This window comes from Nerophis ophidion, linkage group LG03 (assembly GCF_033978795.1).
Source record: "Nerophis ophidion isolate RoL-2023_Sa linkage group LG03, RoL_Noph_v1.0, whole genome shotgun sequence".
NCBI classification, from domain to species: domain Eukaryota; kingdom Metazoa; phylum Chordata; class Actinopteri; order Syngnathiformes; family Syngnathidae; genus Nerophis; species Nerophis ophidion.
Window position 1 is genome coordinate 12,766,226 of NC_084613.1, and position 17,791 is coordinate 12,784,016.

A 17,791-nucleotide genomic window follows, 5' to 3' on the forward strand; every position below is an offset into this window, starting at 1 on the left:
TTTGTGCATTCATGCACAACGTTATAAGTTTGGTGGACAAAATGAGACAGAAAAAGAAGTGGCATAAAACACGTCTTAGAAAGTCGGAGAAAGTTATACATGTAAACAAACTCTAGGGTGAATTCAAGGACCGGCAAAATTAGTAGGACAAAACGGCGCTCGCCAAATACTCAAATCAGTGAAACATGTTTAATACAAACCGTGTGCTTTATAACAATTAGGGAGGTTTGTGTCATGTTTATCTTCCTACAGACACCAAATGAAAACAAAAAATATGTTTTTTTCCCCTCGTCATTTCCATTTTTCATATATTTTTGAAAAAGCTCCAGAGCCACTAGGGCAGCGCTAAAGAGCCGCTTGTGGCTCCAGAGCCGCGGGTTGCCGACCGCTGGTTTAAAATATTACATAATATAATAATAAGTAGCCCCCCTCGGTGGCCAAAAGCGGAAGTGGCAGGCGGGAAAAAGTGGATAAGCTCGGCCTCACAGCGCCTCCACTGGTAGAACGTCAACACTACATATACCATCCATCCATCCATCTTCTTCCGGTTATCCAAGGTCGGGTCGCGGGGGAAGCAGCCTAAGCAAGGAAGCCCGGACCGTCCCTCTCCCCAGCCACTTCGTCTAGCTCTTCCCAGGGTATCCCGAGTTGTTCCCAGGCCAACCGGGAGACATAGTCTTCCCAACGTGTCCTGGGTCTTCCCCGTGGCCTCCTACTGGTTGGAGGTGCCCTAAACACCTCCCGAGGTTGGCATCCTGAACCACCTCATCTGGCTCCTCTCGATGTGGAGGAGCAGCGGCTTTACTTTGAGTTCCTCCCGGATGACAGAGCTTCTCACCCTGTCTCTAAGGGAGAGCCCCGCCACACGGCGGAGGAAACTCATTTCGGCCGTTTGTACCCGTGTTCTAGTCCTTTCGGTCATGACCCAAAGCTCATGGCCATAGGTGAGGTTGAGAACGTAGATCGACCTGTAAATTGAGAGGTTTGCCTTCCGGCTCAGCTCCTTGTTCACCACAACGGATCGGTACAACGTCCGCATTACTGAAGACGCCGCACCGATCCGCCTGTCGATCTCACGATCCACTCTTCCCTCACTCGTGAACAAGACTCCTAGGTACTTGAACTCCTCCACTTGGGGCAGGGTCTCCTTCCCAACCCGGAGATGGCACGCCACCCTTTTCCGGGAGAGAACCATGGATTCGGACTTGGAGGCGCTGATTCTCATTCCGGTCGCTTCACACTCGGCTGCGAACCGATCCTGGCCGGGATCTTCAGCTTTTACACTACATATACACTCACCTTTTTATTGAACAATGAACATACATATTGCAATAATGTATATTTGCCAATATATATAATTAATATTACGTAATATAAAAAAAAATATCCATACATCCATTTTCCTACCAGTTGTCCCTTTCCCCAAGTGCAGGTCTTTGGAGGTGGGAGGAAGCCAGAGTACCTGGAGGGGGGAACCCACACAGTCACGGGGTAGAACATGCAAAGTCCACACCGAAAGATGCATTCTCGGTGACAATAATTGTCATTTTCTTTAAAAAAAAAAAAATTAAATATTTATATTGAAGTGGGAGTTGTTAGTTCGAAAGAAAACACCTTAAAAAATTTAAATATCAGAAAAATATTAACATAAAAAAATTATATGTATATATATATATATATATATATGTATATATACATGCTCATTAAAAATAATTGACATTTTTTTCTTAAAATCTAAACAAAAAAACAATCAATCAATCAATCAATCAATGTTTATTTATATAGCCCCAAATCACAAATGTCTCAAAGGACTGCACAAATCATTACGACTACAACATCCCCGGAAGAACCCACAGAAGGGCAAGGAAAACTCACACCCAGTGGGCAGGGAGAATTCACATCCAGTGGGACGCCAGTGACAATGCTGACTATGAGAAACCTTGGAGAGGACCTCAGATGTGGGCAACCCCCCCCCCCCTCTAGGGGACCGAAAGCAATGGATGTCGAGCGGGTCTAACATGATACTGTGAAAGTTCAATCCATAGTGGCTCCAACAAAAAATGTTTACCTTCCAAAAAATATTACATTTTTTTAATGATAAAATTGAAAACGTGTACAAAAAAATCAGAAAAATACTAACATAGTAAAATGTGTGTATATGCATAAATATAATATCATAAATAATAGTATAAGTTTACAAACACATTGAGGCAATACAATACAATACTATTCAATATTTAAGTTTTGATATTTTACAGCAGGTTGATTAAATTACAGAAAATGAATCAATTTAAATGCAATCCTACAAACAAAAGCTGTTAAAGAAAGTAAATATAAGAGACGGAACAAATTATAATAAAATAAAATCTGAACATTTTAAAAAAACTTAGCTTATCTAAAGCAACTTAAATTATTTCAATAAAGATAATAATTTCAAAGTTTTTCAACTTTTAACCATTTTCTTAGATTGTATTGTATTTCTATTGAGGCCCCAAAAAAAATTTATGATAAAATGGAACTGTCTGAATAAAGCAGTGCTCCGTTGTGGAAGGAATTCAAGCACTGTATGTTTAAAATGTTCATCAGATTAATAACGTCTCACTGAGGTGGTTAGAAGGATTCCATTTCATAACGTCTTCTGTCACTCGACCTGTCAAACCTGCAAGTCCAAGTCTCCTCTTCCCGGTGATACTGGGATTAACCACTTCCTGTTGCTCTTTGAGCATCTCTATGCTGTGTTTGCATTTGATGCTGGCTCATTGGGTCATATATATATATACAGTATGTTGTATATATATATAAAATTGTAAATATATATGACATGTGTGTGTATATATATACATACACACACACATATATGTATATGTAAATATACATATGTATATATATACATACATGTCTATAGATAAATATATACACTTATATTTAGTGTACATATACACACGTATATATATATGCATACATACATGTACAGTATATACATGTATACATATATATACACATAAATACATGTATATACATACACATACATATATGCATACATAATATATATATACATACATAGTATGTATATATATTCATACATATACACAGATAATATATATATACATACATTGTACATACATATACTGTATATATACATATGTGTATATATATACGTATAAAGACATATATATACATACGTATGCATATATATACATATACAGTATATATACATATATGTGTATATATATGTATACAGACATGTGTATATATATGTATACAGACATGTATACAGACGAGGATGTCGTAGTGGTTTGTGCAGCCCTTTGAGACACTAGTGATTTAGGGCTATATAAGTAAACATTGATTGATTGATATACATATGCATATATGTATATATACATATATATGTACATTTATATATATATATATACATATATAGATACATACATACATGTATATATGTGTGTATATATCTAATATATACATACATATGTCTATAGATAAATATATACACTTATATATAGTGTACATATACACACGTATATATATATATGCATACATACATGTACAGTATATACATGTATACATATATGTATATACATACATACATACATGTATATACATACACACATATATATATGCATACATAATATATATATATATATATATATACAAACATAGTATATATACATACTTAGTATATATATATATTCATACATATACACAGATAATATATATATATATACATACATTGTACATACATATACTGTATATATACATATGTATGTGTATATATATATACGTATAAAGACATATATATACATACGTATGCATATATGTATATATATACATATACAGTATATATACATATATGTGTATATATATACGTATACAGACATATATACATATGCATATATGTATATATACATATATATGTACATATATATATATATATATACATATATATACATACATATATATATATGTGTGTATATATCTAATATATACATACATACTGTACATGGCCCTGCTATGACGTAGCGACTTGTCCAGGGTGTACACTGCCTTCTGCCCGATTGTAGCTGAGATAGGCACCAGCGCCCCCTGCGACCCCAAAGGGAATAAGCGGTAGAAAATGGATGGCATACGTACATACACACACAGCACAGGGGAGATGATCCTTCCAGTTTCACAATGGGTTATACTTGTATAACACTTTTCTATCTTCAAGGGACTCAAAGCGCTTTGACACTATTTCCACATTCACACACTCATAGCTAAAGCTGCCATGCAAGGCCCTAACCAGGACCCATCAGGAGCAAGGGTGAAGTGTCTTGCTCAAGGACACAACGGAAGTGACTGGGTTGGTAGAAGCAGGGGATTGAACCAGGAACCCTCAGGTTGCTACCAATTTTGCCACGCCATTCACCTCCCTTCCCTGAGCAGCGATCCCTTCGCAAGGTCAAGACAGTTTAAACATTCACTCTTTTAGGGCCAAAATTCAGGTGAGGGGGGGAAATGTCCAGAGCAAACACAAGTCTGCATACTTTCCAGAATGTGCCAGCAGAGAGGGGCGTCCTTGTGAGGGCCTCCCTTCGGAAGTCTCGCTTGTTTCCTCTCACCTCAGTGGTTGTGTTGTCCGTCATCCATCATGTCCCTGGGAAAGGTGCACTCGGGTCATTTGGAAAGTGTAGACTAAACCTCACTTGTGTGCTTTCTGTGGTTCATTTCCTTAATAGGAGACAGACAACCTTTGACACAAGATGACTCCAGAAAATGAAATAAATGCTTTCATGATGTACAACGACTACTCTACTTGCAGTAGCATTACAATTTGACATAGGTCAAAGATCCTCCAAATGTAAGAGGCGTACTCTGCTGTTTATAAAAACACACTTTAAGAAAAAAATAGTCAAAGATTTCCTATATGACAGGAGTACTCTGCTGTTTATTAAACACAAACTATAAAAAAGATAGTCAAAGATTCCATAAATGACAAGAGCATTCTTACTCTTCCTAGAACACCTATTGTAGAAAAAAACGAGTCAAAGATCCTCTCTGCTGTTTATAAAAATATAAACTGATGTGGAAAAAAATAAACAATCAAAGATCCTCCAGACAACAGGAGCACCCTGCTGTTTTTATGGACCTACTGCAAAAAACACTGGTCAAAGATCCTTTATGTTACAGGAGCACTCTGCTGATTTTCAGTATCTATGAAAAAAACTCTAGTCAAAGATACTCTATACGACAGGCACTCTGCTGTTTATAAAAAAAAAAAAACTACTGCGGAAAAAAAAACTAGGCAAAAATCCTCCCTGCGACCTGAGCACCGTGCTGTTTTTATAGACCTACTGCAAAAAACTCGAGTCAAAGATCCTCTATACAACAGGCACTCTGCTGTTTATATAAAAAAAAAAACCTACTGTGGAAAAAAAAAACCAGGCAAAGATCCTCCATGCGACAGGAGCACCCTGCTGTTTTTATGGACCTACTGCAAAAAACACTGGTCAAAGATCCTCCATGTAACAGGAGCACTCTGCTGATTGTCAGTATCTATGAAAAAAACTCTAGTCAAAGATACTCTATACGACAGGCACTCTGCTGTTTATAAAAAAAAAACTAGGCAAAGATCCTCCATGCGATTGGAGAACCCTGCTGTTTTTATAGACCTACTGCAAAAAACTCGAGTCAAAGATCCTCTATACAACAGGCACTCTGCTGTTTGTAAACAAAAAAACTACTGTGGGAAAAAAATAGTAATCAAAGATCCTCCATGCGACAGGAGCAAGCTGCTGTTTTTAAAGGATCTACTGCATGCAAAAACACCAGTCAAAGATCCTCCATACGACAGAAGCACCCTGCTGTTTTATGGACCTACTACAAAAAAAAACTCGAGTCAAAGATCCTCTATACAACAGACACTCTGCTGTTTGTAAAAAATCTACTGTGTGGAAAAAATAATAATAATCAAAGATCCTTCATGCGACAGGAGCAAGCTGCTGTTTTTACGGATCTACTGCATGCAAAAACAACAGTCAAAGATCCTCCATACGACAGGAGTGCTCTGCTGATTTGAAGTATCTACGACAAAAACTCTTGTTAAAGATCCTGAATATGACAGGCAGTTTATAAAAAAACACTACTGTAGAAAAAAAAAGTGAATCAAAGATCCTCCATACGACAGGAGCACCCTGCTGTTTTATGGACCTACTGCAAAAAATCACTAGGCAAAGATCCTCCATACAACAGGAGCGCTCTGCTGAGTTTCAGTATCTATGACCAAAAGATGAATCAAAGATCCTCTGTACGACAGGCACTCTGCTGTTTAAAAAAAAAAAACTACTGTGGAACAACACACAAAAAAAAACTAGTCAAAATCCTCCATGCTGTGTTATGGACCTACTGCAAAAACACTGGGCAAAGATCCTCTATACAACAGGAGCGATCTGCAAAAATGAAAATCTGCCAAAAAAAAAAAAAGCCTCTACACAACAGACACTATGCCGTTCATAAAAAAAAAACACTATTGGAAAAACAATAATAATCAAAGATCCTCCATGCGACAGGAGCACCCTGCTGTTTTATGGACCTGCTGCAAAAAAAAAAAAAACACCAGGCAAAGATCCTCCATACGACAGGAGGATCATGATTTGGTCATAAATACTGAAAATCAGCAGGGTGCTCCTGTCGTATAGAGGATCTTTGCCTGTTTTTTTGTTTTGTTTGTTGGCAGTAGGTCCATAAAACAACAGGGTGCTCCTGCCGCATGGAGGATCTTTGATTATTATTTGTTTTGCCATACTAGTTTTTTTTATAACCAGCAGAATGCCTGTTTTATAGAGGATCTTTGACTCAAGTTTTGGTAATAGATACTGAAAATCATGGCGACTTGTCCAGGGTGTACGCCGCCTTCCGCCCGATTGTAGCTGAGATAGGCTCCAGCGACCCTGAAGGGAATAAGCGCTAGGAAATGGATGGATGGATACTGAAAATCAGCAAAGATCCTCTATACGACAGGCACTCTGCTGTTTAACAAAACTGTGGAAAAAAACAAAACAAAATTAGTCAAAGATCCTCCATACAACAGGAGCACCCTGTGTTATGGACCTCCTGCAAAAACACTATGCAAAGATCCTCTATACAACAGGAGCGCTCTGCTATTAATAACCATCTGCAAAAAAAATTCTCCCATCAAAGATCCTCTATACAAAAGGAGTGCTCTGCTATTAATGACTATCTGTAAAAAAAAGTCTCCCGTCGAAGATCCTCTATACAACAGGAGCGCTCTGCTATTAATGACCATCTGCAAAAAAGTCTCCCGTCAAAGATCCTCTATACAATAAGAGCGCGCTGCTATTATTGACCATCTGCAAAAAAACATTATCCCGTCAAAGATCCTCTACACAACAGGAGCAACCTGCTATTAATTACCATCTGCAAAAAAGTCTCCCATCAAAGATCCTCTATACAACAGGAGCGCTCTGCTATTAATGACCATCTGCAAAAAAAAGTCTCCCATCAAAGATCCTCTACACACAGGAGCAACGTGTTATTAATGACCATCTGCAAAAAAAGTCTCCCGTCAAAGATCCTCTATACAACAGGAGCGCTCTGCTATTAATGACCATCTGCAAAAAAAGTCTCTGGTCAAAGATCCTCAATTCACAGGAGCACTCTGCTATTAATGACCATCTGCAAAAAAAGTCTCTCGTCAAAGATCCTCTATACAACAGGAGCGCTCTGCTATTAATGACCATCTGCAAAAAAAGTCTCTCGTCAAAGATCCTCTATACAACAGGAGCACTCTGCTATTAATGACCATCTGCAAAAAAAGTCTCTCGTCAAAGATCCTCTATACAACAGGAGCGCTCTGCTATTAATGACCATCTGCAAAAAAAGTCTCTGGTCAAAGATCCTCAATACACAGGAGCACTCTGCTATTAATGACCATCTGCAAAAAAAGTCTCTGGTCAAAGATCCTCTATACAACAGGAGCACTCTGCTATTAATGACCATCTGCAAAAAAAGTCTCCCGTCAAAGATCCTCTATACAACAGGAGCACTCTGCTATTAATGACCATCTGCAAAAAAAGTCTCTGGTCAAAGATCCTCTATACAACAGGAGCACTCTGCTATTAATGACCATCTGCAAAAAAAGTCTCCCGTCAAAGATCCTCTATACAACAGGAGCGCTCTGCTATTAATGACCATCTGCAAAAAAAGTCTCTGGTCAAAGATCCTCAATACACAGGAGCACTCTGCTATTAATGACCATCTGCAAAAAAAGTCTCTCGTCAAAGATCCTCTATACAACAGGAGCGCTCTGCTATTAATGACCATCTGCAAAAAAAGTCTCTGGTCAAAGATCCTCAATACACAGGAGCACTCTGCTATTAAGGACCATCTGCAAAAAAAGTCTCCCGTCAAAGATCCTCTATACAACAGGAGCGCTCTGCTATTAATGACCATCTGCAAAAAAAGTCTCCCATCAAAGATCCCCTATACAATAAGAGCGCGCTGCTATTAATGACCATCTGCAAAAAAAAGTCTCCCGTCAAAGATCCTCTATACAACAGGAGCGTTCTGTTATTAATGACCACCTGCAAAAAAGTCTCCCATCAAAGATCCTCTATACATAAGGAGCGCTCCGCTATTAATGACCACCTGCAAAAAAAGTCTCCCATCAAAGATCCTCTATACATAAGGAGCGCTCTGCTATTAATGACCATCTGCAAAAAAAAGTCTCCCGTCAAAGATCCTCTATACAACAGGAGCGCTCTGCTATTATTGACCACCTGCAAAAAAGTCTCCCGTCAAAGATCCTCTATACAACAAGAGCGCTCTGCTATTAATGACCATCTGCAAAAAAAGTCTCTGGTCAAAGATCCCCAATTCACAGGAGCAACGTGTTATTAATGACCAGCTGCAAAAAAAAAGTCTCTCATCAAAGATCCTCTATACAACAGGAGCGCTCTGCTATTAATGACCATATGCAGAAAAAGTCTCCCATCAAAGATCCTCTATACAACAGGAGCGCTCTGCTATTATTGACCACCTGCCAAAAAAGTCTCTGCTCAAAGATCCTCAATATACAGGAGCAACGTGTTATAAATGACCACCTGCAAAAAAAGTCTCCCATCAAAGATCCTCTATACATAAGGAGCGCTCTGCTATTATTGACCACCTGCAAAAAAGTCTCCCGTCAAAGATCCTCTATACAACAAGAGCGCTCTGCTATTAATGACCATCTGCAAAAAAAGTCTCTGGTCAAAGATCCTCAATTCACAGGAGCAACGTGTTATTAATGACCAGCTGCAAAAAAAAAGTCTCCCATCAAAGATCCTCTATACAACAGGAGCGTTCTGCTATTAATGGCCACCTGCAAAAAAGTCTCCCATCAAAGATCCTCTATACAACAGGAGCGCTCTGCTATTATTGACCACCTGCCAAAAAAGTCTCTGCTCAAAGATCCTCAATATACAGGAGCAACGTGTTATAAATGACCATCTGCAAAAAAGGTCTCTCGTCAAAGATCCTCTATACAACAGGTGCGCGCTGCTATTAATGACCATCTGCAAAAAAAGTCTCTGGTCAAAGATCCTCTATACATGACCAGGGAGTCTTCCTTGTACAGGATCTCTGAGCTTGTGCAAGCAGGTAGTGTTAAAAGTCACCTTCATTACGGTGTCCGAGTGATGGCTCCTGTCTTCTGACAACCATCCCTGCAACCCCCCCCCCCTGTCTTTGACCCGCTCTCAAGCAGCGACTCCCCCTCCTGCTCCCATCAGTGTGCAGTAGATGAGAGGCCGACATGTGTTGGACCTGCAGGACCTCCTTGGTGCTCCTCACGGGGCTCCTGGCTCTCTCCTGTGAGTCTCCCTCTCAGATTCGTCCTCCCCCCTGAACCTGTCTCAACCTGCCGTGTGCTTCAGTCTCTCCTCAGGCCGACTCGGCGGCCGTGCTTAGCGGCCAGGACGCCGCCGAGGAGCCGCCGGGTGAGGCGTGGAAAGTTCTTTGGCTCGGGTGTTTGTGAGTTGACCTTCGTCCCCGCCGCAGGTCCGCTGAGGAAGGTGTTCATGAAGGAGGCCGACGCCTCGGACTTCTTCAGGCGGCGCAGCAGACGGGCGGTGAAGTCGCCCGACGAGCTGAGTGGTGAGTTCTTGTGTTCCTGCTCCCACAGCGGCCATGATGGAACACAGGCCTTCATTCAACATGCTTTAGTTAGATGACAACAAATAATTATACTGTATATATACATATACATATACATATATAGTCGAGGTTTCTGTGGTTTATCCGTTATACAGTGCTCAATGCCGGAGTAGAGGGGTATATACGTTAGGTCAGGAAAAAACACAGAGGCTATATCATCCCTACAAGCCTGTTTTGCAGGTTCCCCTGCTCTTCAGGGGATTTTTAAAAACATTTTTTAATAATAAAAAAAATCCCCTTATTAAAAAATGTTTTTAAAAATCCCCTGAAGAGCAGGGAAACCTGCAAAACAGGCTTGTAGGGATGATGTAGCCTCTGTGTTTCTTCAGGACCTAAAGTGTATATATCCATCCATCCATCCATCCATTTTCTACCGCTTATTCCCTTTCGGGGTCAGCTATATATATATATATATATATATATATATATATATATATATATATATATATATATATATATATATATTATATATAATAATAATATATATATATATATTATATATATATATATATATATACATACATACACACACTTTAGGTCCTGAAGAAACACAGAGGCTAAATCATCCCTACAAGCCTGTTTTGCAGGTTTCCCTGCTCTTCAGGGGATTTTTAAAAACATTTTTTAATAATAAAAAAAATGTTTTTAAAAAACGGGGATTTTTAAAAACATTTTTTAATAATAAAAAAATCCCCTGACGAGCAGGGAAACCTGCAAAACAGGCTTGTAGGGATGATGTAGCCTCTGTGTTTCTTCATGACCTAAAGTGTGTGTATGTATATATAGATATGTATATATATATATATATATATATATATATATATATATATATATATATACATACACATATATATATATAGAAATACACACATAGGTATGTATGTATATATGTATGTATATATATATGTAAATATATATGTGTATACATGTATGTATGTGTGTGTGTATATATATATATATATATATATATAAACATAAACGTACATATATATGTACAGTATGTGTGTATATATGTAAATTGATGTATGTGTATATATGTATGTGTGTGTATATATATATATATGTTTATGTACTGTATATACATATATTTACTGTATATATATACATATATATATACATAAGTACTGTATATATGTGTCTATATAAATGTGTATATATGTAAATGAGTGTATATATATATGTGTATATATATATATATATATATATATATATATATATGTATGTATGTATGTGTACATAAATAACATTTATCAAGTGAGGCAGACTTCACCATCACAACTGTCCAAATATTTTTTTTTTTTTTTTATAGTGTATGGATTTAAATTTAATTAATTTCAGTAAATATTCCAGCAATAATGCCAAGGCCACAGAAAAAAACCTTATCAATTTTTTAATTGTTTGAAATATATTTTAGAAATATTTTTACTGTTTTGTTTTTTTGGGGTAGTTTTTCTTAATTTTGTTATTAAGTATTTAAAGTAAAATAATTATAATAATTTTAGTACTAATTGGTCTTGGTCCTTGTGCATTTTTATGGACCTACTGCAAAAACAAAAACAAAAAATGACCTCTATACGACAGGCACTCTGCTGTTTATAAAGTAAACTACAGTGGGGGGGGGGGGGGGGGAGTTATTCAAAGATCCTTCATATGAGAGGAGCACCCTGTTGTTTTTTTGGACCTCATAATCGAAAACACTAATTGAAGATCCTCTATATGACAAGCACTCTGCTGTTTAAATAAAAAAAAAAGTTAATCAAAGATCCTTTGATTATACGGCAGGACCATCTCGCAGCTTTTATGGACCTACTGCAAAAAAACACCAATCGAAGATCCTCTATACGACAGGCACTCTGCTGTTTATAAAAAAAACTACTGTAGAAAAAAAAAAGTTATTCAAAGATTCTCCATTTGACAGAAGCACCCTACTGCAAAAAAAAAAAAAAAAAAAACCCTAATCGAAGATCCTCTACATGACAGGTACTCTGCTGTTAAAAAAAAAAAACTACTGTGGAAAAAAAAAGATTAAAAGGTTAATCAAAGATCCTCCATACAGCAGTAGCACCCTGCTGTTTTTATGGACCTACTGCAAAAAAACACTAATCGAAGATCTTCTATACGACAGTCACTCCGCTGTTTAAAAAAAACTGTGGAAAAAAATAAGTTATTCAAAGATCCTTCATACAGCAGGAGCACCCTGCTGTTTTATGGACCTACTGCAAAATAAATCAAAGATCCTCTATACGACAGGCACTTTGCTGTTTATAAAAAAAAACGTGGGAAAAAGTTATTAGAAAGATCATCCACATGGCAGGAGCACCCTGCTGTTTTTATGGATCTACAGCAAAAAAAAAAAAATCAAAGATCCTCTATACTACAGGCACTTTGCTGTTTAAAAAAAAACTATGGGAAAAAAAAGTTATTCAAAGATCCTTCATAGGACAGGAGCACCTTGCTGTTTTTATGGACCTACTGCAAAAAAAAAATTGGAGAACCTCTATACGACAGACACTTTGCTGTTTGTAAAAAAAACTGTGGAAAAAAAGTTATTCAAAGATCCTCCACACGGCAGGAGCACCCTGCTGTTTTTATGGAGCTACTGCAAAAAAAAAAAAAAAAAAATCGAAGATCCTCTATACTACAGGCACTTTGCTGTTTATAAAAAAAACTGTGGACAAAAAAGTTATTCAAAGATCCTTCATAGGGCAGGATCACCCTGCTGTTTTTATGGACCTACCGCACAAAAAAATCAAAGATCCTCTATATTACAGGTAATTTGCTGTTTATAAAAAAAACTGTAAAAAAAAAAAGTTATTCAAATATCCTTAATAGCACAGGAGCACCCTGCTGTTTTTATGGATTTACTGCAAAAAAAAAAAAAAAAAAAATCAAAGATTCTTTATACTACAGGCACTTTGCTGTTTATAAAAAAAACTGTGGAAAAAAAAGTTATTCAAAGATCCTAAATAGCACAGGAGCACACTGCTGTTTTTATGGATCTACTGCAAAAAAAAAAAAAAAATCAAAGATCCTCTATACTACAGGCACTTTGTTGTTTATAAAAAAAAAACTGTGGGAAAAAAAAGTTATTCAAAGATTCTTCATGGGGTAGGAGCACCTTGCTGTTTTTATAGACCTACCGCAAAAAAAATCAGAGATCCTCTATACGACAGACACTTTGCTGTTTGTAAAAAAAACTGTGGAAAAAAAGTTATTCAAAGATCCTCCACACGGCAGGAGCACCCTGCTGATTTTATGGACCTAATGCAAAAAAAAAAAATCAAAGATCCCCTATACGACAGGCACTTTGCTTTTTATTAAAAAAACTGTGGAAAAAAAAAGTTATTCAAATATCCTTCATAGGGCAGGAAAACCCTGCTGTTTTTATGGACCTACTGCACAAAAAAAAAAAAAAAAAATCAAAGATCCTCTATACTACAGGCATTTTGCTGTTTATAAAAAAAACTGTGGAAAACAAAAATTTATTCAAAGATCCTTCATAGCGCAGGACCCACCTGCTGTTTTTATGGACCTACTGCAAAAAAAAAAAAAAAATCAAAGATCCTCTATACGGTAGGCACTTTGCTGTTTATAAAAAAAACTGGAAAAAAAGTTATTCAAAGATCCTCCATGCGGCAGGAGCACCCTGTTGTTTTTATGCATCTACTGTAAAAAAAATAATTAAAGATAATCTATACGACAGACACTTTGCTGTTTTTAAAAAAAACTGTGGAAAAAAAAGATATTCAAAGATCCTTCACACGGCAGGAGCACCCTGCTGTTTTTATGGACCTACTGCAAAAAAAATCAAAGATCCTCTATACGATAGGCACTTTGCTGTTTATAAAAAAAAAACTGGAAAAAAAAAGTTATTCAAAGATCCTCCACACGGCAAGAGCACCCTGTTGTTTTTATGGATCTACTGTAAAAAAAAATTAAAGATCATCTATACGACAGGCACTTTGCTGTTTATAAAAAAAAAACTGGAAAAAAAGTTATTCAAAGAACCTCCACATGGCACAAGCACCCTACTGTAAAAAAACACGAGTCAAAGATCCTCTATGCGACAAGTGTTCTGCTGTTAATTACCTAACGCAAAAACTCTCTCGTCAAAGATCCTCTATATTTACTTTCACGCGTTAAAAAAAACAAAAAAAAACGGACTGAAACGTCGTACTTTTTAACACAATCCTGCAAAATGCCGGAAGGAATAAAAAAAACAACACAAAAATCAGGAGCAAGGGGGCCAAAACATGGACCTAATACTTCTATGTGAGATATTTACGACGACACGTTGCCAGGTTTACACAGCAGGACCCAAGGGACGACCCGGAGTCCCGACACACACACACACACACACACACACACACACACACACACACACACGGGAGTGAGGATTCCCCGCTGTGAGACTTCACACAATCTTGGATGTTTGACGTTCCCAAGCGATAGGAGGCGTGTGTGCTTTGTGCGGCAGGAAGGTGCTAGAACGTTTTTTTTCTCTCTCTCTCTCTCCCCGAAAGTGAAAAGAGCGAGCGAGTGACGACGGCAACGTTCTCACGCTGAAGAGGTTTGAAAGGCGCAAATGAAGAAAAAAAAAAAAAAAAAGCAACAACCTTAAAAGTGAGGACAGGAAGCAGACTCTGTATTATATACAAACCCAGACAGGAAGTGAAACCAAAATAAAAGACTTGGTGAAAGGTCAAAAGGTTACAATTCCAGCCTCTGGCAACCGAGCCAACAAGACCGCAGACAAACCTGACCCACAACTTAAGGTCAGAGGTCATGACCTGGGTCTCGCATGTCACCTGATCACTTACAACCTATTCGTATCTGTCCGGTATCGACCCATGGAAATAGTGTAATCAATGGTATCTGGCATACATCTGGGATCATTGATTTCCAATAATTTGTGGTATCAATGATACGGTCCCTGATATCGATTTGAAATCAATTACAAAACCCACAACCAAAAGGAAGTTGGCACGTTGTGTAAATGGTAAATAAAAACAGAATACAATGAGTTGCAAATTCTTTTCAACTTATATTCAATTGAAAAGACTGCAAAGACAAGATATTTAATGTTCCAAAATAAGCAGGGGCGTCCATGATGACATTGCTTGGATGGCAACATATGTTGCTTCAAAACCTGTATGTGCCTTTCAGCATTAATGGTGCCTTCACAGATGTGTAAGTTACCCAAGTCTTAGGAACTAATACACCCACATACCATCACAGATGCTGGCTTTTCAACTTTGTGCCTGGAACAACCCGGATGTTTTTTTCCCTCGTTGGTCCAGAGGACACGACATCCACGGTTTCCAAAAACAAATTAAAATATGTACTCGTCAGACCACAGAACACTTTTCCACTTTGCACCGGTCGATCTTAGTTGAGCTCGGGCCCAGCGAAGCCGGCACTGTTTCTGGGTGTTGTTGATAAATAGCTTTCGCTTTGCATAGTAGTGTTTTAACTTGCACATACAGATGTCCCGACCAACTGTAGTTACTGACAGTGGTTTTCTGAAGTCCCCATGTGGTGATATCCTTTACACACTGATGTTGCTTTCTGATGCAGTACCGCCTGAGGGATCCAAGGACTATAATATCATCGCTTACGTGCAGTGATTTCTCCAGATTCTCTGGACTTTTTGATGATATTACAGACCGTGGATGGTGAAATCCCTAAATTCCTTGCAATAGCTGGTTGAGAAATGTTGTTCTAAAACAATTTGCTCACGCATTTGTTGACAAAGTGGTAACCCTCGCCCCGTCCTTTTTTGTGAATGACTCAGCATTTCCCGGAATCTGCTTTTATACCCAATCATGGCACCCACCTGTTCCCAGTTAGCCTGTTCACCTTGTGGGATGTTCCAAATAAGTGTTTGATGAGGTGGCGACTTGTCCAGGGTGTACCCTGCCTTCCGCCCGATTGTAGCTGAGATAGGCGCCAGCGCCCCCCGCGACCCCGAAAGGGAATAAGCGGTAGAAAATGGATGGATGAGCATTCCTCAACTTTCTCAGTCTTTTTTGCCACTTGTGCCAGCTTTTTTGGAAACCTGTTGCAGGCATCAAATTCCAAATGAGCTAATATTTGCACAACATAAAGTTTTCTGGGGCCAAGCTCAACTAAGATGGATGGATCCAAAGTGGAAAGGAGTTTTTGGAATTGTTTTTGGAGGGTTTTTGTGTTGTCGGAGGGTGTAACAACACTAACAGGGAGGGATTCAAGTTGCACCACCGGCCCGAAGATGCAAAAGTGGCAGGAAATTGGACGAAATTTGTTCAAAATACGAGGGTGTTGGGAAAGCCGACGAAATGGTCAGTCGTTTGTTCCGCACACTTTACCGACGAAAGCTACGCTACTACAGAGATGGCAAAATTGTGTGGATATCCTGCGACACTCAAAGCAGAGGCATTTCCAACGATAAAGTAAAAGAAATCTGCCGCCAGATCCCCATCGAATGTGCCGGAGTGTCTGCACATTTTACCGGCGATGCTAAGACAGACATGGCACAGAGATGTATAGATAACCCGCAGATGCATTTCCAACGATAAACTCAACGAAATCACAAAGGTGAGATTTGTTGATGTTATTGACTTATGTGCTAATCAGACATATTTGGTCGCGGCGTGACTGCCAGCTAATCGATGCTAACATGCTATTTAGGCTAGCTGTATGTACATTTGTAGCTATATTTACATCCAGCCTTTCCCTCCACCCACATTTAATTCCAAACAAACACTTACCAATCGACGGATTTAAGTTGATCCAGTGTCACAAGATGCAAAACTTCCGATCGTTGGTCTGCACATTTTACCGGCGATGCTAAGGCAAAGATGGCCGAATAGCGTCAATGGCTTCAGTTTCTTCTTCAATTTCGTTTTCGCTATCTGCCTCCATACTCCAACCATCCGTTTCAATACATGCGTAATCTGTTGAATCGCTTAAGCCGCTGAAATCTGGGTCTGAATCCGAGCTAATGTCGCTATATCTTGCTGTGCTATCCGTATTGGCATCGCTGTAAATGGACGATGGCTTCACAGATAGCGAAAACCAGGGCACTTTAAAGCTTTTTTAAGGGATATTCCGGGATGGGTGAAATTTTGAAAACAACTTCAAATAATAAAATAAGCCACTGGGAACTGATTTCTATTGGTTTTAACCCTTCTGAAATTGGGATAATGTTCCCCTTTAATGTTTCGCGGCTCCGGGCGGATTTTTTTGTATTTTTGGTCCAATATGGCTCTTTCAACATTTTGGGTTGCCGACCCCAGATCTATGGTATCAATTGTCAATCAATCTTCATATCGATGCATTCCAGAGTTGTTTGAGGTCAGGGTGGCGGTCGACTCATCCAAACAGTCGTCCAAAAAGACTGTTCCAACTTTTAAAAATGCGATCCAAGGTGTCCCAATACTTTTGCAGCCGAGCAGCGGCAGATCCAGGCCGCCGACGAGCGCAGGAGGGAGTTCCACGAGGAGAAGAGGAACGAGTTTGAGAGCTACGCTGAAGAGGAGGACAACGGTGAGTCCCGCCCGGGTGTGTTTGGGTTTTTTTCTTGTCCCTTCCCCAAGTCTGACGGGGGGGG

At 38.7% G+C, this 17,791-nt stretch overlaps 1 protein-coding gene across 2 annotated transcripts in view; it reads left to right on the top strand.

Annotated features, from left to right (window-relative positions):
• Positions 1–6,821: 6,821 nt before the first annotated feature.
• Positions 6,822–17,791, top strand: part of ucmab (upper zone of growth plate and cartilage matrix associated b) — a 35,666-nt gene continuing 24,696 nt past the window's right edge. For both annotated transcript variants that reach the window (XM_061894279.1, XM_061894278.1), the window contains exons 1-4: positions 6,822–9,857; positions 9,921–9,983; positions 10,045–10,140; positions 17,629–17,727. In XM_061894279.1, the coding sequence (XP_061750263.1) occupies positions 9,800–9,857; positions 9,921–9,983; positions 10,045–10,140; positions 17,629–17,727 (316 nt within the window). In that variant the 5' untranslated portion in view covers positions 6,822–9,799. The remainder of the gene's footprint in view (positions 9,858–9,920; positions 9,984–10,044; positions 10,141–17,628; positions 17,728–17,791) is intronic.